At 39.9% G+C, this 22,857-nt stretch overlaps 1 protein-coding gene across 1 annotated transcript in view; it reads right to left on the bottom strand.

The window, feature by feature from the left end:
• Positions 1-22,857, bottom strand: part of lamb4 (laminin, beta 4) — a 94,993-nt gene that overhangs the window by 30,221 nt on the left and 41,915 nt on the right. The window contains exons 16-22 of the mRNA XM_075471235.1: positions 21,454-21,566; positions 19,769-19,883; positions 19,181-19,349; positions 18,235-18,378; positions 17,935-18,163; positions 16,713-16,864; positions 13,602-13,826 (exon numbers count right to left, since the gene is read on the bottom strand). Coding sequence (XP_075327350.1) covers positions 13,602-13,826; positions 16,713-16,864; positions 17,935-18,163; positions 18,235-18,378; positions 19,181-19,349; positions 19,769-19,883; positions 21,454-21,566 — 1,147 coding nt within the window. The remainder of the gene's footprint in view (positions 1-13,601; positions 13,827-16,712; positions 16,865-17,934; positions 18,164-18,234; positions 18,379-19,180; positions 19,350-19,768; positions 19,884-21,453; positions 21,567-22,857) is intronic.

The raw sequence follows: 22,857 nt of genomic DNA, 5'->3' as shown, positions 1-22,857 counted from the left end.
GCTTTTAAAAATCTTTTAAATACAACTTTGGTAGAGGAGTGTCACTGTTTTTAGGTTAATCAGTTTTACTGTTTGTTTTTTTATGTCATTCTGTGTCTTTTGTGGTCCCCTGTATTCCTATCTGTTGTGTGTTTGCTTTTCTTTTCACTTTTTCCTTTTTTTTAGTGCTTGCCTGTCTGGCTTACTAGCCTTTGTCTAATGTTTGTTTGTCTTTATGTCTTATGCATGTGCATATGCCGTCTTGGCCAGGACTCCTTGGGACAAGAGGTTTCACACCTCAATGGGACCTTCCTGGATAAATAAAGGTCAAATAAAAATAAAAAACTGTAATTGGTTTGAATTGGACTCCAATTGGCTGGAATTGGACTGTAATTGGTTTGAAATGGACTGTAATTGATTTAAATTGGACGCTAAATGGTTTGAATTGGACTGGACTGTAATTGGTTTGAAATGGACTGTAATTGGTTTGAAATGGACTGTAATTGGCTTGAATTGGACTGTAATTGGCTTGAATTGGACTGTAATTGGTTTGAAATGGACTCTAATTGGTTTGAATTGTAATTGGTTTGAAATGGACTCTAATTGGTTTGAATTGGACTGTAATTAGTTTGAAATGGACTCTAATTGGTTTGAAATGGACTGTAATTGATTTGAAATGGACTCTAATTGGTTTGAAATGGACTGTAATTGGTTTGAATTGGACTGTAATTGGTTTGAAATGGACTGTAATTGGCTTGAATTGGACTGTAATTGGCTTGAATTGGACTGTAATTGGTTTGAAATGGACTGTAATTGGTTTGAAATAGACTGTAATTGGTTTGAAATGGACTGTAATTGGTTTGAAATAGACTGTAATTTGGTTTGAAATGGACTGTAATTGGTTTGAAATAGACTGTAATTTGGTTTGAATGGGACTGTAATTGGCTTGAATTGGACTGTAATTGGCTTGAATTGGACTGTAATTGGTTTGAAATGGACTGTAATTGGTTTGAAATAGACTGTAATTGGTTTGAAATGGACTGTGCTGCTCTTTTTGTTGACCTTTCTAAAGCTTTTGACTGTGTGAACCATGATCTTCTTTTGCAACGTCTTCAACATATTGGTTTTAGTGACATAACACTGAAGTGGTTTTTAAACTATTTATCTGGGAGAACCCAATGTGTAGCTGTTGACAGCAGTAGTTCAGACCTAGTGGAGGTCAAAATGGGTTTGCCTCAAGGGTCTATTTTGGGGCCTATTTTGTTCACCATTTATATAAATAACCTTTGTGTTGGTCTTGATTCAGCAAGGGTGCATCTCTATGCTGACGACACTGTTTTATATACATCTGCCCCCTCTGTAAAGACAGCAGTTGATAATCTTCAATCTGCTTTTAGCATTTTGCAGGCGTTTTTGCTTAGTCTGCGACTGGCTCTAAATGAAAAGAAAACAAAGTACATGGTTTTCACGCGTACCCGCTCATCATTACCTAATGTTGAAGTGTCCACTACAAATGGGACCTTGTTAGAAAGGGTTAAAACATATAAGTATTTAGGGATTTGGCTTGATGAGAAGTTAAATTATGAAACACATATTGCCCATCTTCTTAAAAAGCTTAGACCAAAATTGAGTTTTTATTTCCGCTTGAAAAAGTGCTTTCCTATTGCTGCCAGATTAAGATTGGTACAGAGTACATTTTTACCCATCCTAGACTATGGTGACATATTGTATATGCATGCCTCCACCTCTCTTTTAAAAAAGCTGGATGTAGTTTACCATGCAGCGCTGCGTTTCATCACTAATGCAAACATGAGAACACATCACTGCACACTATATGAAATGGTATCATGGAGTTCACTACCACTCAGGAGAAAAATCCATTCACTCATTTTTATTGCGAAGGCATTGGTTGGTAAACTCCCATCATACATCAACTGTCTGTTGTCACGCCAAACCAGTTCCTATGGCACTAGGTCAGGAAATAAAATAATGTTAAATATTCCTACTGTCCGTACTGTACTAGGCAAGACTTATTTTAGTTCATATGCCCCATATGCTTGGAATAACCTCCAAAACATCTTAAACTTGGAATCTGTCCCCTCTATAATGCTTTTAAAAATCTTTTAAATACAACTTTGGTAGAGGAGTGTCACTGTTTTTAGGTTAATCAGTTTTACTGTTTGTTTTTTTATGTCATTCTGTGTCTTTTGTGGTCCCCTGTATTCCTATCTGTTGTGTGTTTGCTTTTCTTTTCACTTTTTCCTTTTTTTTTAGTGCTTGCCTGTCTGGCTTACTAGCCTTTGTCTAATGTTTGTTTGTCTTTATGTCTTATGCATGTGCATATGCCGTCTTGGCCAGGACTCCTTGGGACAAGAGGTTTCACACCTCAATGGGACCTTCCTGGATAAATAAAGGTCAAATAAAAATAAAAAACTGTAATTGGTTTGAATTGGACTCCAATTGGCTGGAATTGGACTGTAATTGGTTTGAAATGGACTGTAATTGATTTAAATTGGACGCTAAATGGTTTGAATTGGACTGGACTGTAATTGGTTTGAAATGGACTGTAATTGGTTTGAAATGGACTGTAATTGGCTTGAATTGGACTGTAATTGGCTTGAATTGGACTGTAATTGGTTTGAAATGGACTCTAATTGGTTTGAATTGTAATTGGTTTGAAATGGACTCTAATTGGTTTGAATTGGACTGTAATTAGTTTGAAATGGACTCTAATTGGTTTGAAATGGACTGTAATTGATTTGAAATGGACTCTAATTGGTTTGAAATGGACTGTAATTGGTTTGAATTGGACTGTAATTGGTTTGAAATGGACTGTAATTGGCTTGAATTGGACTGTAATTGGCTTGAATTGGACTGTAATTGGTTTGAAATGGACTCTAATTGGTTTGAATTGGACTGTAATTAGTTTGAAATGGACTCTAATTGGTTTGAAATGGACTGTAATTGATTTGAAATGGACTCTAATTGGTTTGAAATTGCCTGTAATTGATTTGAAATGGACTCTAATTGGTTTGAAATGGACTGTAATTGATTTGAAATGGAATCTAATTGGCTGGAATTGGACTGTAATTGGTTTGAAATGGACTGTAATTGGTTTGAAATTAAATGGACTGTAATTTGTTTGAAATGGACTAGACTGTAAATGGTTTTAAATGGACTGTAATTGGTTTGAATTGGACTGGATTGTAATTGGTTTTAAATGTACTGGACTGTAATTGGCTTGAATTGGACTCTAATTGGTTTGAATTGGACTGTAATTAGTTTGAAATGGAATCTAATTGGTTTGAAATTAACTGTAATTGATTTGAAATGGACTCTAATTGGTTTGAAATGGACTGTAATTGGTTTGAATTGGACTAATTGGTTTAAATTGGACTCTAAATGGTTTGAATTGGACTGGACTGTAATTGGTTTGAAATGGACTGTAATTGGTTTGAAATGGACTCTAAATGGTTTGAATTGGACTGGACTGCAATTGGTTTAAATTGGACTCTAAATGGTTTGAATTGGACTGGACTATAATTGGTTTGAAATGGACTGTAATTTGTTTGAAATGGACTGTAATTGGTTTGAAATTGACTGTAATTGGCTTGAATTGGACTGTAATTGGCTTGAATTGGACTGTAATTGGTTTGAAATGGACTCTAATTGGTTTGAATTGGACTGTAATTAGTTTGAAATGGACTCTAATTGGTTTGAAATGGACTGTAATTGATTTGAAATGGACTCTAATTGGTTTGAAATGGACTGTAATTGGTTTGAATTGGACTGTAATTGGTTTGAAATGGACTGTAATTGGCTTGAATTGGACTGTAATTGGCTTGAATTGGACTGTAATTGGTTTGAAATGGACTCTAATTGGTTTGAATTGGACTGTAATTAGTTTGAAATGGACTCTAATTGGTTTGAAATGGACTGTAATTGATTTGAAATGGACTCTAATTGGTTTGAAATTGCCTGTAATTGATTTGAAATGGACTCTAATTGGTTTGAAATGGACTGTAATTGATTTGAAATGGAATCTAATTGGCTGGAATTGGACTGTAATTGGTTTGAAATGGACTGTAATTGGTTTGAAATTAAATGGACTGTAATTTGTTTGAAATGGACTAGACTGTAAATGGTTTTAAATGGACTGTAATTGGTTTGAATTGGACTGGATTGTAATTGGTTTTAAATGTACTGGACTGTAATTGGCTTGAATTGGACTCTAATTGGTTTGAATTGGACTGTAATTAGTTTGAAATGGAATCTAATTGGTTTGAAATTAACTGTAATTGATTTGAAATGGACTCTAATTGGTTTGAAATGGACTGTAATTGGTTTGAATTGGACTAATTGGTTTAAATTGGACTCTAAATGGTTTGAATTGGACTGGACTGTAATTGGTTTGAAATGGACTGTAATTGGTTTGAAATGGACTCTAAATGGTTTGAATTGGACTGGACTGCAATTGGTTTAAATTGGACTCTAAATGGTTTGAATTGGACTGGACTATAATTGGTTTGAAATGGACTGTAATTTGTTTGAAATGGACTGTAATTGGTTTGAAATTGACTGTAATTGGCTTGAATTGGACTGTAATTGGCTTGAATTGGACTGTAATTGGTTTGAAATGGAATGTAATTGGCTTGAATTGGACTCCAATTGGCTGGAATTGGACTGTAATTGGTTTGAAATGGACTGTAATTGGTTTGAAATGAAATGGACTGTAATTTGTTTGAAATGGACTAGACTGTAAATGGTTTTAAATGGACTGTAATTGGTTTGAATTGGACTGGACTGTAATTGGTTTGAAATGTACTGGACTGTCATTGGTTTGAATTGGACTGGACTGTAATTGGTTTGAAATGTACTGGACTGTCATTGGTTTGAATTGGACTGGACTGTAATTGGTTTGAAATGGACTGGACTGTAATTGGTTTGAATTGGACTGTAATTGGCTTGAATTGGACTGTAATTGGTTTGAAATGGACTGTAATTGGTTTGAATTGGACTGTAATTGGTTTGAAATGGACTGTAATTTATTTGAAATGGACTCTAATTGGTTTGAAATGGACTGTAATTAATTTGAATTTCATTTCAATTCAATTCATTTTTATTTATATAGTGCCAAATACAACAAATGTCATCTCAAGCCACTTAGATAGTAAGTCCAATTCAAGCCAATTGGAATTCAATTAATTAATAATAATCATAATTCATAAAATAATCCAATTCGTTAATATAGAGCCAATTCAAAAACAATTTCCTAGCTAAGAAAACCAACAGATTACACTGAAAACTTTTTGTTTTTCGGTCCAATCTCCCATCCTGATTCCTACTGTACGTTCTGTACTAGGCAAGACTTATTTTAGTTCATATGCCCCATATGCTTGGAATAACCTCCAAAACATCTTAAACTTGGAATCTGTTCCGTCTATAGATGCTTTTAAAAATCTTTTAAATTCAACTTTGGTAGAGGAGTTTCACTGTTTTTAGGTTAATCAGTTTTACTGTTTGTTTTTTATGTCATTCTGTGTCTTTTGTGGTCCCCTGTTTTCCTATCTGTTGTGTGTTTGCTTTTCTTTTCACTTTTTCCTTTTTTTTAGTGCTTGCCTGTCTGGCTTACTAGCCTTTGTCTAATGTTTGTTTGTCTTTATGTCTTATGCATGTGCATATGCCGTCTTGGCCAGGACTCCTTGGGACAAGAGGTTTCACACCTCAATGGGACCTTCCTGGATAAATAAAGGTCAAATAAAAATAAAAAACTGTAATTGGCTTGAATTGGACTCCAATTGGCTGGAATTGGACTGTAATTGGTTTGAAATGGACTGTAATTGATTTAAATTGGACGCTAAATGGTTTGAATTGGACTGGACTGTAATTGGTTTGAAATGGACTGTAATTGGTTTGAAATGGACTGTAATTGGCTTGAATTGGACTGTAATTGGCTTGAATTGGACTGTAATTGGTTTGAAATGGACTCTAATTGGTTTGAATTGTAATTGGTTTGAAATGGACTCTAATTGGTTTGAATTGGACTGTAATTAGTTTGAATTGGACTGTAATTGGTTTCAATTGGACTCTAAATGGTTTGAATTGGACTGGACTGTAATTGGTTTGAAATGGACTGTAATTAGTTTGAAATGGACTGTAATTGGCTTGAATTGGTTTGAAATGGACTCTAATTGGTTTTAAATGGACTGTAATTGGTTTGAAATGGACTGTAATTGGCTTGAATTGGTTTGAAATGGACTCTAATTGGTTTTAAATGGACTGTAATTGGTTTGAAATGGACTGTAATTGGCTTGAATTGGACTGTAATTGGCTTGAATTGGACTGTAATTGATTTAAATTGGACGCTAAATGGTTTGAATTGGACTGGACTGTAATTGGTTTGAAATGGACTGTAATTGGTTTGAAATGGACTGTGATTGGCTTGAATTGGTTTGAAATGGACTCTAATTGGTTTTAAATGGACTGTAATTGGTTTGAAATGGACTGTAATTGGCTTGAATTGGTTTGAAATGGACTCTAATTGGTTTTAAATGGACTGTAATTGGTTTGAAATGGACTGTAATTGGCTTGAATTGGACTGTAATTGGCTTGAATTGGACTGTAATTGATTTAAATTGGACGCTAAATGGTTTGAATTGGACTGGACTGTAATTGGTTTGAAATGGACTGTAATTGGTTTGAAATGGACTCTAATTGGTTTGAATTGTAATTGGTTTGAATTGGACTGTAATTAGTTTGAAATGGACTCTAATTGGTTTGAAATGGACTGTAATTGATTTGAAATGGACTCTAATTGGTTTGAAATGGACTGTAATTGGCTTGAATTGGACTGTAATTGGCTTGAATTGGACTGTAATTGGTTTGAAATGGACTCTAATTGGTTTGAATTATAATTGGTTTGAAATGGACTCTAATTGGTTTGAATTGGACTGTAATTAGTTTGAAATGGACCCTAATTGGTTTGAAATGGACTGTAATTGATTTGAAATGGACTCTAATTGGTTTGAAATGGACTGTAATTGGCTTGAATTGGACTGTAATTGGCTTGAATTGGACTGTAATTAGTTTGAAATGGACTCTAATTGGTTTGAAATGGACTGTAATTGATTTGAAATGGACTCTAATTGGTTTGAAATTAACTGTAATTGATTTTAAATGGACTCTAATTGGTTTGAAATGGACTGTAATTGATTTGAAATGGACTCTAGTTGGTTTGAAATGAACTGTAATTGATTTGAAATGGACTCTAATTGGTTTGAAATGGACTGTAATTGGTTTGAATTGGACTGTAATTGGCTTGAATTGGACTGTAATTGGCTTAAAATGGACTAATTGGTTTAAATTGGACTCTAAATGGTTTGAATTGGACTGGACTGTAATTGGTTTGAAATGGACTGTAATTGGTTTGAAATGGACTATAATTGATTTGAATTTCATTTCAATTCAATTCATTTTTATTTATATAGCGCCAAATACAACAAATGTCATCTCAAGGCACTTAGATAGTAAGTCCAATTCAAGCCAATTGGAATTCAATTAATTAATAATAATCATAATTCATAAAATAATCCAATTTGTTAATATAGAACCAATTCAAAAACAATTTCCTAGCCAAGAAAACCAACAGATTGCACTGAAAACTTTTTGTTTTTCGGTCCAATCTCCCATCCTGAGCGCGCCAGAGGCGACTGTGGAGAGAAACGACTCCCTTTTAACAGAAAGAAACAAAGGTCAAATAAAAATAAAAAACTGTAATTGGCTTGAATTGGACTCCAATCGGCTGGAATTGGACTGTAATTGGTTTGAAATGGACTCTAACAGCATTTTGGATCAACTGAAGGCTTTTCAGAGAATATGTGGGACAGCCCAATAATAAAGAATTACAGTAGTCCAATCTTGAAGTAACAAATGCATGAATTAGTTTTTCTGCATCACTCTGAGACAAGATGTTCCTGATTTTAACAATATTACGAAGATGAAAGAAGGCAGTCCTAGAAACCTGTTTTATATGTGAGTCAAATGATAAGTTCTGGTCAAAAATAACTCCAAGGTTCCTCACTGTAGAACTAGAAGCCAAGGAAATACCATCTAGAGTAACTATATAGCTAGACAATTTCTCCCTGAAGCGCTCAGGTCCAAAGATAACGACTTCAGTTTTGTCTGAATTTAGCAGCAGACAGTTCTGAGTCATCCAGGTCTTTATGTCTTTAAGACATGCTTGTAGTCTGACCAACCTATTGGGTTCATCTGGTTTTATAGATAAGTACAGCTGAGTATCATCAGCATAGCAATGGAAATTTATGCCATGCTGTCTAATGTTACCTAATGGAAGCATGTATAAAGTGAAAAGAATCGGTCCAAGCACAGAACCCTGAGGAACTCCATGACTTACTCTGGTGTGTGAGGAAGATTCTTCATTTACAAGAACAAACTGAAATCTATCAGATAAATATGACTTAAACCAGCCTAATGCAGTTCCTTTAATCCCAATAACATGTTCAAGTCTGTGTAATGAGATACTGTGATCGACCGTATCAAATGCAGCACTGAGATCCAACAGGACAAGCACAGACACAAGTCCGCTATCAGAGGCTAAAGCCTGATTTATACTTGGAAACCAGTTCGTCTGCGTGTGTGTCGCAGTTAACGCAGACATGCCCCCCCCCCCTACGCAGACACTACGCAGACACTCTGGTGCACCTCCTCAGAATTGTAACTGACCACAGACAGTGCCGCAGACATCGCCGCAGGGAGGAGAGAAAGGAGGCCTCTGATTGGTCAACTCTACATCCGCTCTACACTATGCGTATTTCCGGTTTGCTAACCGGCTGACACTAACCGTGCTAACCGTGACGATTCTTTCCCTCTCTGCCAGTTCCAGTAGTAGCAATATTTCTTCTATTTTTAGATTGATCAGCTGCATCTCAATCAAAGTGCGCATTCGTCCAGTCGCCATTGTTGTTGAATGACCTCCGTAACCGTAACACCCACAATCCTAGCTTGTTCGTGATTGTCCCTCTTGCGTTGTGGCATGGGATAAACATAGCACAGACAGCGCTTCAAGGCATAAATCAAAAATAACTGCGTCGTTTCTGCGACAAGCTCACTGCGACACACTGCTGCGAAGTATACACGAGCCTTTAGAGGAGATCATTGGTAACTTTCAGCAGTGCAGTTTCTGTGCTATGATGCACTCTGAATCCTGACTGAAACTCTTCAAACAGATTATTTCTGTGTAAGTGATCACAAAGCTGAGCTGCAACTATTTTTTCAAGAACTTTAGACATAAAAGGGAGATTGGATATAGGTCTATAATGAGCCAACACTTCTGAATCAAGAGTAGGTTTTTTAAGTAAAGGTTTAATTACAGCAACCTTAAAAGTCTGAGGTACATATCCTGTCAACAAAGACAGATTGATCAAATCCAATATGGAAGTGTCAATTAATGGGAAAACCTCCTTGAACAGTCTGGTTGGGATTGGGTCTAAAACACAAGTTGATGGTTTAGAAGAGACTATTGCTGTTGTTAGTTCAGAGAGATCAACTGGGCAGAAGCCGTCTAAATACAAATCAGGTTCTAAAGATACTTCTAAAGCTGCTGTACTTGATGATACATCACTGATAATAGTGGGAAGGACTCCATCAATCTTCTCTCTGATAGAAACAATTTTATTAATAAAGAAGCTCATGAAATCATCACTGCTGAGAGTTAAAGGAATAACTGGCTCAGCAGAGCTCGGACTCTTAGTCAGACTGGCTACAGCGCTGAAAAGAAACATGGGATTATTCTTATTCTTTTCTATCAATGATGAATAATAAGCAGTTCTAGCTTTACGAAGGGCTTTCTTATACATTATTAAACTATCTTTCCAGACTAATTGAGACTCTTCTAAATTAGAGGAACGCCACTGTCTCTCCAGCATTCTTGCAGTCTGCTTTAAAGCACGCAGCTGTGAATTATACCAAGGAGCCAACCTCTTCTGACTGATTACCTTCCTTTTCAGAGGGGCAACATTGTCTAGTGCTGTACGCATTGAAACTATAGTGCTGTCAACAAGAGAGTCAAGTGCTGCTGGAGTAAAGTTTAGGTAGTCGTCCTCTGTCATATCTGCACATAGCAGTGAAGAAAAGGATGATGGAATTAATTCTTTAAATCTGGTTACAGCATCCTCTGATAGACACCTTCTACACGTAAATTTCTTCTCAGAAGCTGTATAGTCAAGTAATGTAAACTCAAAGGTTATCAGAAAATGGTCAGATAAGACAGGGTTATGAGGGAACACTGTTAACTGTTCACTCTCAATGCCATAAGTCAGCACAAGATCAAGGGTGTGATTAAGGCAGTGAGTCGGTCTGTGAACACTCTGAGAAAATCCAATAGAGTCTAATATAGAATTAAAGTTCATATTCAGGCTGTCATTTTCAACATCTACATGAATATTAAAGTCACCCACTACAATGACTTTATCTGTACTCAGCACTAACTGGGATAAAAACTCTGAGAATTCAGACAGAAACTCAGAATAAGGGCCAGGTGGACGATACACAACAACAAACACAAGAGGTTTCTGGGATTTCCACTTTGCGTGGGAAAAACTGAGAATCAGATATTCAAAAGAGCTCAAACTAATCTTGGGTCTGAGATTGATGAATAACCCTGCTAGGGGGAGGCTAATTGAGCTAGCTATGCTAGGTGGCTCCACACTGGCTAAAGGGACCTGGCTCGCTATCGGTTGATTTTCAACAGTGCAGAGCCGAGCTTCCAATTCAGAAAAAAATGGACTCTAATTGGTTTGAAATGAACTGTAATTGATTTGAAATGGACTCTAACTGGTTTGAATTGGACTGTAATTGGTTTAAATTGGACTCTAAATGGTTTGAATTGGACTGGACTGTAATTGGTTTAAATTGGACTCTAAATGGTTTGAATTGGACTAGACTCTAATTGGTTTGAAATGGACTGTAATTGGTTTGAAATGGTCTGTAATTGGTTTGAAATGGAGTGTAATTGGTTTGAATTGGACTGTAATTGGCTTGAATTGGACTGTAATTGGCTTGAATTGGACTGTAATTGGTTTGAAATGGACTGGACTGTAATTGGTTTTAAATCTGGTTACAGCATCCTCTGATAGACACCTTCTATACGTAAATTTCTTCTCAGAAACTGTATAGTCAAGTAATCTAAACTCAAAGGTTATCAGAAAATGGTCAGATAAGACAGAGTTATGAGGGAACACTGTTAACTGTTCACTCTCAATGCCATAAGTCAGCACAAGATCAAGGGTGTGATTAAGGCAGTGAGTCGGTCTGTGAACACTCTGAGAAAATCCAATAGAGTCTAATATAGAATTAAAGTTCATATTCAGGCTGTCATTTTCAACATCTACATGAATATTAAAGTCACCCACTACAATGACTTTATCTGTACTCAGCACTAACTGGGATAAAAACTCTGAGAATTCAGACAGAAACTCAGAATAAGGGCCAGGTGGACGATACACAACAACAAACACAAGAGGTTTCTGGGATTTCCACTTTGCGTGGGAAAAACTGAGAATCAGATATTCAAAAGAGCTCAAACTAATCTTGGGTCTGGGACTGATGAGTAACCCTGATCTGAAAATAGCTGCCACTCCTCCTCCTCTGCCTGTGGTTCCAGGAACGTGAACATTTAAACAGTCAGAGGGAGTTGCTTCATTAATGCTAACATGATGCTAACATGATGCTAACATGATGCTAACATGATGCTAACATGATCCTCCTGCTGCAGCCAGGTTTCTGTAAGACTAAATATATCAATATGATGATCACAAATCAACTCATTCACTAACAGAGACTTCGAAAGGAGAGATCTGATATTCAGCAAACCACATTTAATAGTTTGATGTTTTTGTTCAGTTAAAGTTTTTGTTTTAATAATTTCTTTTTGCACTAGAGGATTTGCTCCTTTTGTGTTAATCGATTGGGTGGGTAGCAGCAGGTGGGAAGCTGCAGAGAAGTGTGTAAGACTACAACTCTGCATCCTGCTCTGAGCCCTGGGTTGTCATGTTTTAGGGTGGCAAATAAATTCATCCATATTTCTATAAATGAGAGCTGCTCCTTCCAAAGTGGGATGGATGCCGTCTCTCCTCATCAGACCAGGTTTTCTCCAGAAAGATTGCCAATTATCTATGTAGCCCACGTTGTTTGCTGGACACCATCTAGACAGCCAGCGATTGTAGGACGACATGCGGCTAAACATGTCATCACTGGTCAGATTTGGCAGGGGTCCAGAGAAAACTACGGAGTCCCAAATTGTTTTGGCAAAATCACACACCGATGCAACATTAATTTTAGTGACCTCCGATTGGCGTAACCGGGTGTCATTAACGCCGACGTGAATAACTATTTTACCATATTTACGTTTATCCTTAGCCAGCAGTTTTAAATAGGATTCTATGTCGCCCGCTCTGGCCCCTGGAATGCATTTGACTATGGCCGCTGGTGTCTCTAATGCCACGTTTCTGACTATAGAGCTGCCAGTTACCAGGGTTTTGTCCTCAGCGGGTGTGTCGCTGAGTGGGGAAAATCTGTTTGAAGCGTGGACAGGTCGATGGTGAACAACGGGCTTGACTTTAGAGCTATGCCTCTTCCTGACAGTCACCCAGCCACGTTGTAATCCTGGCTGCTCAGGTTCTGCTAGGGGGAGGCTAATTGAGCTAGCTATGCTAGGTGGCTCCACACTGGCAAAAGGGACCTGGCTCGCTATCGGTTGATTTTCAAAAGTGCAGAGCAGATTCAGAAAAAAATGGACTCTAACTGGTTTGAAATGGACTGTAATTGATTTGAACTGGACTGTAATTGGCTTGAATTGGACTGTAATTGGTTTAAAATGGACTCTAAATGGTTTGAATTGGACTGGACTGTAATTGGTTTGAATTGGACTGTAATTGATTTGAACTGGACTGTAATTGGCTTGAATTGGACTGTAATTGGTTTAAATTGGACTCTAAATGGTTTGAATTGGACTGGAATGTAATTGGTTTAAATTGGACTCTAAATGGTTTGAATTGGACTGGACTCTAATTGGTTTGAAATGGACCATAATTGGTTTGAAATGGACTGTAATTGGTTTGAAATAGACTGTAATTGGTTTGAATTGGACAGTAATTGGCTTGAATTGGACTGCAATTGGCTTGAATTGGACTGTAATTGGCTTGAATTGGACTGTAATTGGTTTGAAATGGACTGGACTGTAATTGGTTTCAAATGGACTCTAATTGGTTTGAAATTAAATGGACTGTAATTGGTTTGAAATGGACTGTAATTGGTTTGAATTGGACTAGACTGTAATTGGTTTGAAATGGACTGGACTGTAATTGGTTTGAAATGGACTGTAATTGGCTTGAATTGTACTGTAATTGGCTTGAATTGGACTGTAATTGGTTTGAAATGGACTCTAATTGGTTTGAAATGGACTCTAATTGGTTTGAAATTAAATGGACTGTAATTGGTTTGAATTGGACTGGACTGTAATTGGTTTGAAATGGACTGGACTCTAATTGGTTTGAATTGGACTGTATCTTGTTGTGATTGGGTGATTTCCTGTTTGCCACCCCTACCTGTGCAGCTCTGCTGCAGGGCGTTGCCGTGGTAACCAGGTCTGCAGTCCTGGCAGCGGCGGCCTGCCGTGTTGTGGAGGCAGCGCAGACATTCTCCGGTGGTGCCGTTGCAGGCGTTGGGATCCGTCGGGTCGGTGTTGTTGTTGCACGGACACGGCTCACAGCGAACCTCCGGCAGCGTCAGATCACCGTAGAAACCAGGGCTGCAAACGTCACAGCGCGAACCTGCAGGGGTCAGAGGTCAGAGGCAGCTTTAAGCATCACTGCAGGGGTCAGAGGTCAGAGGCAGCTTTAAGCATCACTGCAGGGGTCAGAGGTCAGAGGTTGCTTTAAGCATCACTGCAGGGGTCAGAGGTCAGAGGCAGCTTTAAGCATCACTGCAGGGGTCAGGGGTCGCTTTAAGCATCACTGCAGGGGTCAGAGGTCAGAGGTCAGAGGCAGCTTTAAGCATCACTGCAGGGGTCAGAGGTCAGAGGCAGCTTTAAGCTTCACTGCAGGGGTCAGAGGTCAGAGGCAGCTTTAAGCATCACTGCAGGGGTCAGAGGTCAGAGGCAGCTTTAAGCATCACTGCAGGGGTCAGAGGTCAGAGGCAGCTTTAAGCATCACTGCAGGGGTCAGAGGTCAGAGGCAGCTTTAAGCATCACTGCAGGGGTCAGAGGTCAGAGGCAGCTTTAAGCATCACTGCAGGGGTCAGGGGTCGCTTTAAGCATCACTGCAGGGGTCAGGGGTCGCTTTAAGCATCACTGCAGGGGTCAGAGGTCAGAGGCAGCTTTAAGCTTCACTGCAGGGGTCAGAGGTCAGAGGCAGCTTTAAGCATCACTGCAGGGGTCAGAGGTCAGAGGCAGCTTTAAGCTTCACTGCAGGGGTCAGAGGTCAGAGGCAGCTTTAAGCATCACTGCAGGGGTCAGAGGTCAGAGGCAGCTTTAAACATCACTGCAGGGGCCAGGGGTCACTTTAAGCATCACTGCAGGGGTCAGGGGTCGCTTTAAGCATCACTGCAGGGGTCAGAGGTCAGAGGCAGCTTTAAGCATCACTGCAGGGGTCAGGGGTCGCTTTAAGCATCACTGCAGGGGTCAGGGGTCAGAGGCAGCTTTAAGCATCACTGCAGGGGTCAGGGGTCAGAGGCAGCTTTAAGCATCACTGCAGGGGTCAGGGGTCGCTTTAAGCATCACTGCAGGGGTCAGAGGTCGCTTTAAGCATCACTGCAGGGGTCAGGGGTCGCTTTAAACATCACTGCAGGGGTCAGAGGTCAGAGGCAGCTTTAAACATCACTGCAGGGGTCAGAGGTCGCTTTAAGTATCACTGCAGGGGTCAGAGGTCAGGGGTCGCTTTAAGCATCACTGCAGGGGTCAGGGGTCAGGGGTCGATTTAAGCATCACTGAAGGGGTCAGGGGTCAGGGGTCGCTTTAAGCATCACTGCAGGGGTCAGAGGTTGCTTTAAGCATCACTGCAGGGGTCAGGGGTCAGAGGTTGCTTTAAGCATCACTGCAGGGGTCAGAGGTCGCTTTAAGCATCACTGCAGGGGTCAGAGGTCGCTTTAAGCATCACTGCAGGGGTCAGAGGTCAGAGGTTGCTTTAAGCATCACTGCAGGGGTCAGAGGTCACTTTAAGCATCACTGCAGGGGTCAGAGGCAGCTTTAAGCATCACTGCAGGGGTCAGAGGTCAGAGGTTGCTTTAAGCATCACTGCAGGGGTCAGAGGTCAGAGGCAGCTTTAAGCATCACTGCAGGGGTCAGAGGTCAGAGGCAGCTTTAAGCATCACTGCAGGGGTCAGAGGTCAGAGGCAGCTTTAAACATCACTGCAGGGGTCAGAGGTTGCTTTAAGCATCACTGCAGGGGTCAGGGGTCGCTTTAAGCATCACTGCAGGGGTCAGAGGTCAGAGGTCGCTTTAAGCATCACTGCAGGGGTCAGAGGTCAGAGGCAGCTTTAAGCATCACTGCAGGGGTCAGGGGTCAGAGGTCGCTTTAAGCATCACTGCAGGGGTCAGAGGTCAGAGGTTGCTTTAAGCATCACTGCAGGGGTCAGAGGTCAGAGGTTGCTTTAAGCATCACTGCAGGGGTCAGAGGTTGCTTTAAGCATCACTGCAGGGGTCAGAGGTCAGAGGTTGCTTTAAGCATCACTGCAGGGGTCAGAGGTCAGAGGCAGCTTTAAGCATCACTGCAGGGGTCAGAGGTCAGAGGCAGCTTTAAACATCACTGCAGGGGTCAGAGGTCAGAGGCAGCTTTAAACATCACTGCAGGGGTCAGAGGTCAGAGGTTGCTTTAAGCATCACTGCAGGGGTCAGAGGTCAGAGGTTGCTTTAAGCATCACTGCAGGGGTCAGAAGTCAGAGGTTGCTTTAAGCATCACTGCAGGGGTCAGAGGTCAGAGGCAGCTTTAAGCATCACTGCAGGGGTCAGAGGTCAGAGGTTGCTTTAAGCATCACTGCAGGGGTCAGAGGTCAGAGGCAGCTTTAAGCATCACTGCAGGGGTCAGAGGTCAGAGGTTGCTTTAAGCATCACTGCAGGGGTCAGAGGTCAGAGGCAGCTTTAAGCATCACTGCAGGGGTCAGAGGTCAGAGGTTGCTTTAAGCATCACTGCAGGGGTCAGAGGTCAGAGGTTGCTTTAAGCATCACTGCAGGGGTCAGAGGTCAGAGGTTGCTTTAAGCATCACAGCAGGGGTCAGAGGTCAGAGGCAGCTTTAAGCATCACTGCAGGGGTCAGAGGTCAGAGGTTGCTTTAAGCATCACTGCAGGGGTCAGAGGTCAGAGGTTGCTTTAAGCATCACTGCAGGGGTCAGAGGTCAGAGGCAGCTTTAAGCATCACTGCAGGGGTCAGAGGTCAGAGGCAGCTTTAAGCATCACTGCAGGGGTCAGAGGTCAGAGGCAGCTTTAAGCATCACTGCAGGGGTCAGAGGTTGCTTTAAGCATCACTGCAGGGGTCAGAGGTCAGAGGTTGCTTTAAGCATCACTGCAGGGGTCAGAGGTCAGAGGTTGCTTTAAGCATCACTGCAGGGGTCAGAGGTCAGAGGTTGCTTTAAGCATCACTGCAGGGGTCAGAGGTCAGAGGCAGCTTTAAGCATCATCGAGTTTCAGGTAAAATCAGTTTACTGAGGAACCCCGGAGCTCTTACCGATGTGCCCCTCCTGGCAGTTGCAGGTCAGAGATTCTGAGTCGTGTCGGCAGGAAGTGGCGAAGAATCGTCCGCTGCCCAAACTGTCGGGACAATGGCAGGGCCGGCAGGGTCGTCTGGACAGGGGGTTACCATGGAAACCCTCAGCGCACCTGCATCATCAGAAACAGGGTCTGTTTGAACAGTTTTTATTCCTGCCTGCAGAGATCAAACCGTCTCTGATCTGAACCTTTAACACGGGATAATTTTTTTAGATGAATAAACACAGTTCCTGTAAAGCCTTGTTCTGTCTCAGGAAATCACCAGAATGGATCTGTAGTAAAGTAATAAAGAAAAGTATACCCTAACCCGAACTCTAACCCTAAAGGTAGCAGGACCAGGCTTTGTCACAGGACTGCATGCCTAACCATAAGTCCCTCGACTTGTGACTGTACATGTCACCATGGTCCCAGGTCCACAGGAAGGCGGCCATTTTGGATGGAAAGTGCGTTTTCGTGCCATTTTTGCCCGATTTCACGCCTGCATATGATCGAACTCCTCCTACAGATTTAATGCTACAGACTTCAAACTTGGCCAGGTTACTCTTAAGACATGGGCGGAAAAATTCAGGGGGCAACTTTTTCAAAACTTAAAGGGCGTGGCCGTGGCGACTTCTCAAAGTTCGATGACTCGCCATCACTCGCCACAAATATTAAGTCGCTTATAACTCCCACATACATTATCCAATCTGTCCCAAACTTCATACGGTGAATGCTGGACCCAGCCTGAACGCGCACATATCATCATAGTGACATCCACCGATAGCGCCACCTAATGGTGGTTGGAAACGTCTTTGTTTTTCCACACCTCGCATATGATCGAACTCCTCCTACATATTTAATGCTACAAGCTTCAAACTTGGCCAGGAGAAACCTTTGCTCCCCGCTGCTCTGTGATGTCACAGATAAATAAAGTTTAACCTGTCACACTTTGGTCCGGTGGCGTGCTCCCCGCTGCTCTGTGATGTCACAGATAAATAAAGTTTAACCTGTCACACTTTGGTCCGGTGGCGTGCTCCCTGCTCTGTGATGTCACAGATAAATAAAGTTTAACCTGTCACACTTTGGTCCGGTGGCGTGCTCCCTGCTCTGTGATGTCACAGATAAATAAAGTTTAACCTGTCACACTTTGGTCCGGTGGCGTGCTCCCTGCTCTGTGATGTCACAGATAAATAAAGTTTAACCTGTCACACTTTGGTCCGGTGGTGTGCTCCCTGCAGCTCTGACATTCTCCCGTCTCTCCATCGCAGGTCTCTGACAGCCCGTTACATTCACACGGACGACAGAGGGGGAATCCCCAGAATCCCGGCTGACAGCGATCACAGCGGCGGCCCGTGACCTCAGAGCGACACGTGCACTGACCTCCGACCCCGCACAGCTCGAACACCGAGCCTCGGGGGTCACACCCACAGCCTGAAGACAACAGAACACAATCTGAGGAGAATCTCATTTTTATTTTTATTTTTATCTGGAGTATAACTTACGTTCACATCCTTCAGGTCCAAATCCAAAAGTCAGAGGTGCGCAGGTATCACAGCAACGACCAATCACGTTGGGTTTACATTCACAGGCCCCGCCCAGCTTACTGCAGCCCGGTCCGAGAGAACCAATCACATCACACCTACAAGCTGACAGAGAAGAAGGGTCAGTGTCTGAAATGTTTGGAGCCGGGCGAGTTAACTCGTTATTATTGCGTTAACTCGTTAATTATTCAACGCAAATAAATATTTTATTGCACATTAACACAGATTTTTTAATTTTTTTATTTTAATTACAATTTTTTTTACAATTTTGTGCTTTTAATGGATAGGAAAGTTCAGAGAGACAGAAGGCAGAGAGAGGGGGAACAACATGCAGCACAGGACCACCCCTTTTTTATTATTTAGTTATTATTGTAAAAGTCTGTTGCTCACAGGCTTTTATTTAGTAAAATTCTGTCGCTCACAGGCTTTTATTTAGTAAAAGTCTGTCGCTCACAGGCTTTTATTTAGTAAAATTCTGTCGCTCACAGGCTTTTATTTAGTAAAAGTCTGTCGCTCACAGGCTTTTATTTAGTAAAAGTCTGTTGCTCACAGGCTTTTATTCTGTAAAAGTCTGTCGCTGACAGGCTTTTATTTTGTAAAAAGCACACTCGGCTTTCTGAGTGCTATAGACAGAAGTTCTCCCTTGTATTGTATCTCTAGTTCATCTCCAGCTGAAAGTCTGAGGGGAGAAATTAAACTATATCTGAGAGAACAAACAGTTTTGGGTTGAAAAAGCAAATTCCAAAGCAAGCGAGCAGATTGTTTTTGAGTGTGAGGGCAGAGTTTTGACAGAGAAAGTTGTAAAATATTGAAGACAAGTAAGCATGCTCTTAAAAAATGATGAGTAGGCCTTTCCAGTAACCTCACTGGTTCAGTATAAGGTGTGTAATGAAGTGCAGCTACTTACGAACGGCTCCATTGTGGAGTCGTGCAGACAAACTCATGATCAGCGCCTCACAAACTGCCGGTGATGACTCCTCAGAAACAGGCCCGACAGCCAATCCCGTGCACTTAAAGTCACGGTCGCTCTGGGAGCAGAAGTCTTGTACCGACTCAGTTCTGGGTATCAGCCCCATCTGAAAAAAAACGGAAATAACACCACAGAATATAGTTTGCTTTGGATGCTCCTGGTAGAATACTGAATGCAGAATAGCTGTCTTGTTGCTGCCTTGTGTCCACTGAGTCAACACAGAGAATAACAAACAAACAAGCAAGATGAAATGTGCACTATTCAGTATTTTCACATTCATGGGGCAGAAATTAAAGACGGTGGTGGTTCAATAGGCAGCGTGTCGTCTATGAATGATGGAAATTAAACTGTGAAGTTCATGAAAATGAGGACTTTTGGAAACTTAACAATGAGGGAAGTTCAACACGTAAGGATTGGTGCCAGTAGAAAAAGCAAAAGGACTGTGAATAAAAATCTGCAGGACAGGAAGTCCTTTTTATTGTGAAATGATGCTCGTTGTAGATGAACAGATGAAGCGTTTCTCACCGAGTCGACCAGGATCTGTGAGGCGTCAGATCCATCAGACTGTTTACGAAAGACGACGTCCACAAAATATCGACCTCGTGCGTTCAGACATATTTGGGGGTCCAGAATACTTGCTCTGGAATAAAGAAAAGACGACAAATAAGGGTAAGACATAAATATACCTTATTAGATGAAAAGATTGTGCGACCGTGTCATCAGAACGGGGTTTGTTATCTCTGTGAGGACCTGAGGCAGAAGTATGATCTGTCAGCAGAAACTTTCTTTATTTTTATATTTTACATACAGACTGACCCATTACAACTTTCTCCATCGAACTTACATCAAGCTACAGAAATGACAGAAATACAAACCTTAGAAATCCAGTCTGTGCTTTAGATGTTGTATAGAGGAATGCTCATTTCTGCATTGCACTTGGTTTTGTACAAAACTAAACAAATTGTTTCATGATTTTTCCAATATTATGAAAATCTAACTTCTTATTAGATCCTCATCTTTGTTTGTTAGGAAACTTTACAAATATTAGGGAACCTTTAACCCTTTATACGGTCTTAACATTGTGTTTACTCCCTTTGTCCTACGGGTCAGAAATGAGCCGCCCTACCAAAGCCCCAAAATAAAGCAACTTAATAGAATTTTAAATCCAAAATCTATTTTGTATGATGAAACCACCTGTTATTTATCTATTCAACTCAATTCAATACATTTTTTATCATGTATTTTTTGTCACACAATACAGAAAGACAATCACCAGTTTTCAGGATTACACTTTTTTTTTTTACCATAAAGTAACTGTCAGTTGGACCAACAGTTTTCTTGTTTTCTCAGTTTTCTTTTACATAATAAATGTTTATTATTGCTGTTATATAAATGTGAAGTAATTACTTCTGAATTAATTATATTGAAAGGGAAAAAAACAGTGAACTTTTTTTTCTGGTGTTTAAATGTTTTTATAATTCACGGGTCAAAAATGACCCATAAGACAATCTTTGTGCCCTAGTGGTGTACAGCCCACATGGAAACATAAACAAAAATAAAGTCTGACTTTTTCTAATGATGGGCTCCCTTTAGGAAAAGGCATAACATTTCACCAAATGTAGAAACTTAAACTTTCACCAAATGGAGACATTTTTAAATCCAGGTTAAAGACATTTCTGTTCTCATGTGTCTATGCATGAAATCTGCACGCTATCTTTGAACTTATCTGGACTGTTGCTTGTTTTTAAATTCATTTAAATGATTTTATTTGTTTCTCTTTATATTATTTTATGTATTTTTAATGCTTCTTCCACTCCCTGCTGCAATGCTTTTATTTTATGTGAAGCACTTTGAATTGTTTGTACATGAAATGTGCTATATAAATAAATTTGATTTGATTTGATTTGAAGTTGGAAAAAGGTAGTTTAAGGTATTTTTTCTACAGCTAAACACGGTAGTGGGTCACTTTTGACCCGCAGGACAACAGGACGGTTAAAAGAAGTTTCTGGCATTGAAAATTTAGAATGAAATATATCCCACACCGTGATGTCATCGATGATGTCAGCTGTCCACACCACTTTCTCTGATTATTCCAGCTGATTACACTCACAGCAACACGTTTTTGTTTTATTTCTGCATCTTCTTTGCTTACAGCAGAACCGTCACGTTACCCGTCTGTAGGTAAATAAGTGTCATTTATGACGTCTCACCTGGAGTTTCCAGGCAGAATCAGAGTTTCTGTTCCCGTTGGGTCGTTGCTGCAGCCTCCATCCCCCGACAGCAGCGTGGTGACGGACACTGTAGCCAGCCAATCAGAGCCAGTCTGGAGAGGGATATCAGCCGGCATTAAATAAAGAAGAGAAACTTTTTACGTTAAAATTACATATTTATTTTACATAAATATTATCAAATTATCTACCTTTTAAGACTTTTTCCATTACAATGAGTTAAACACAATTTTCAAAGCTGAATGAATTAAAACTCAAGGAGATCAACTCTGTTTTCATGGAAATGCTTAATTATATAATCTGTGATTTTGATGTTTCCTTGTTTTTGATTTAAAAACTTAACTTCTCCTCGGCTCCTTGGTATAATTCAGCTGCTTTAAAGCAGACTGAAAGAAAGCTGGAGAGACAGTGGCGTTCCTCTAATTTAGAAGAGTCTCAGTTAGTCTGGAAAGATAGTTTAACAATGTATAAGAAAGCCCTTCGTAAAGCTAGAACTGCTTATTATTCATCATTGATAGAAGAGAATAAGAATAATCCCAGGTTTCTCTTCAGCGCTGTAGCCAGTCTGACTAAGAGTCCGAGCTCTGCTGAGCCAGTTATTCCTTTAACTCTCAGCAGTGATGATTTCATGAGCTTCTTTATTGATAAAATTGTTTCTATCAGAGAGAAAATTGATGGAGTCCTTCCCACTATTATCAGTGATGTATCATCAAGTACAGCAGCTTTAGAAGTATCTTTAGTTAGATAGATAGATAGATAGATAGATAGATAGATAGATAGATAGATAGATAGATAGATAGATAGATAGATAGATACTTTATTCATCCCAATTTGGGAAATTGTTTTTGTTGCAGCAGCATACAGTAAAATATATGAAAACAATTAAAGTAAAAACAAGCAAATAGAATAAAATAAAAATAAAAATAGTGAATAAACATTCGCTATATACAATACAAATATATACAAATTTAGAACCTAATTGCCTCCATCAGGTTCGATGTCCACAATCAGACTGGACTGAAGAGAAGTTTTGGTTTCCTTAGCTAGGAAATAGCTTTTGAATTGCTTCTGTATGTATGAATTGGATCAATTTTGAATTTAATTAATTGGATTTGAAAGGATTATGATTACAATAAATTGCACTCTAATTGGCTTTAATTGGACCGTATCACTGAAGTGCTTTGAGATGACCTTTATTGTGATTTGACACTATAGAAATAAACTGAATTGAATCTCACCAGCTTCCTAAATTAGTTTAATTCATGTCACCTCTGTAAGTTTACCCGCAGATGTCTCTGTGAACAAAAACATAGTTATAAAGGATTTAAAATGGTAAATGTGAAATTTATTATTTAAAGATGCTATATCCAAAACTTAATGACCAGA

Source organism: Odontesthes bonariensis, chromosome 7 (assembly GCF_027942865.1).
Source record: "Odontesthes bonariensis isolate fOdoBon6 chromosome 7, fOdoBon6.hap1, whole genome shotgun sequence".
Lineage (NCBI taxonomy): Eukaryota > Metazoa > Chordata > Actinopteri > Atheriniformes > Atherinopsidae > Odontesthes > Odontesthes bonariensis.
Note: the sequence above shows the minus strand (reverse complement) of the source record. Positions and strands in the feature narration are given on the sequence as shown.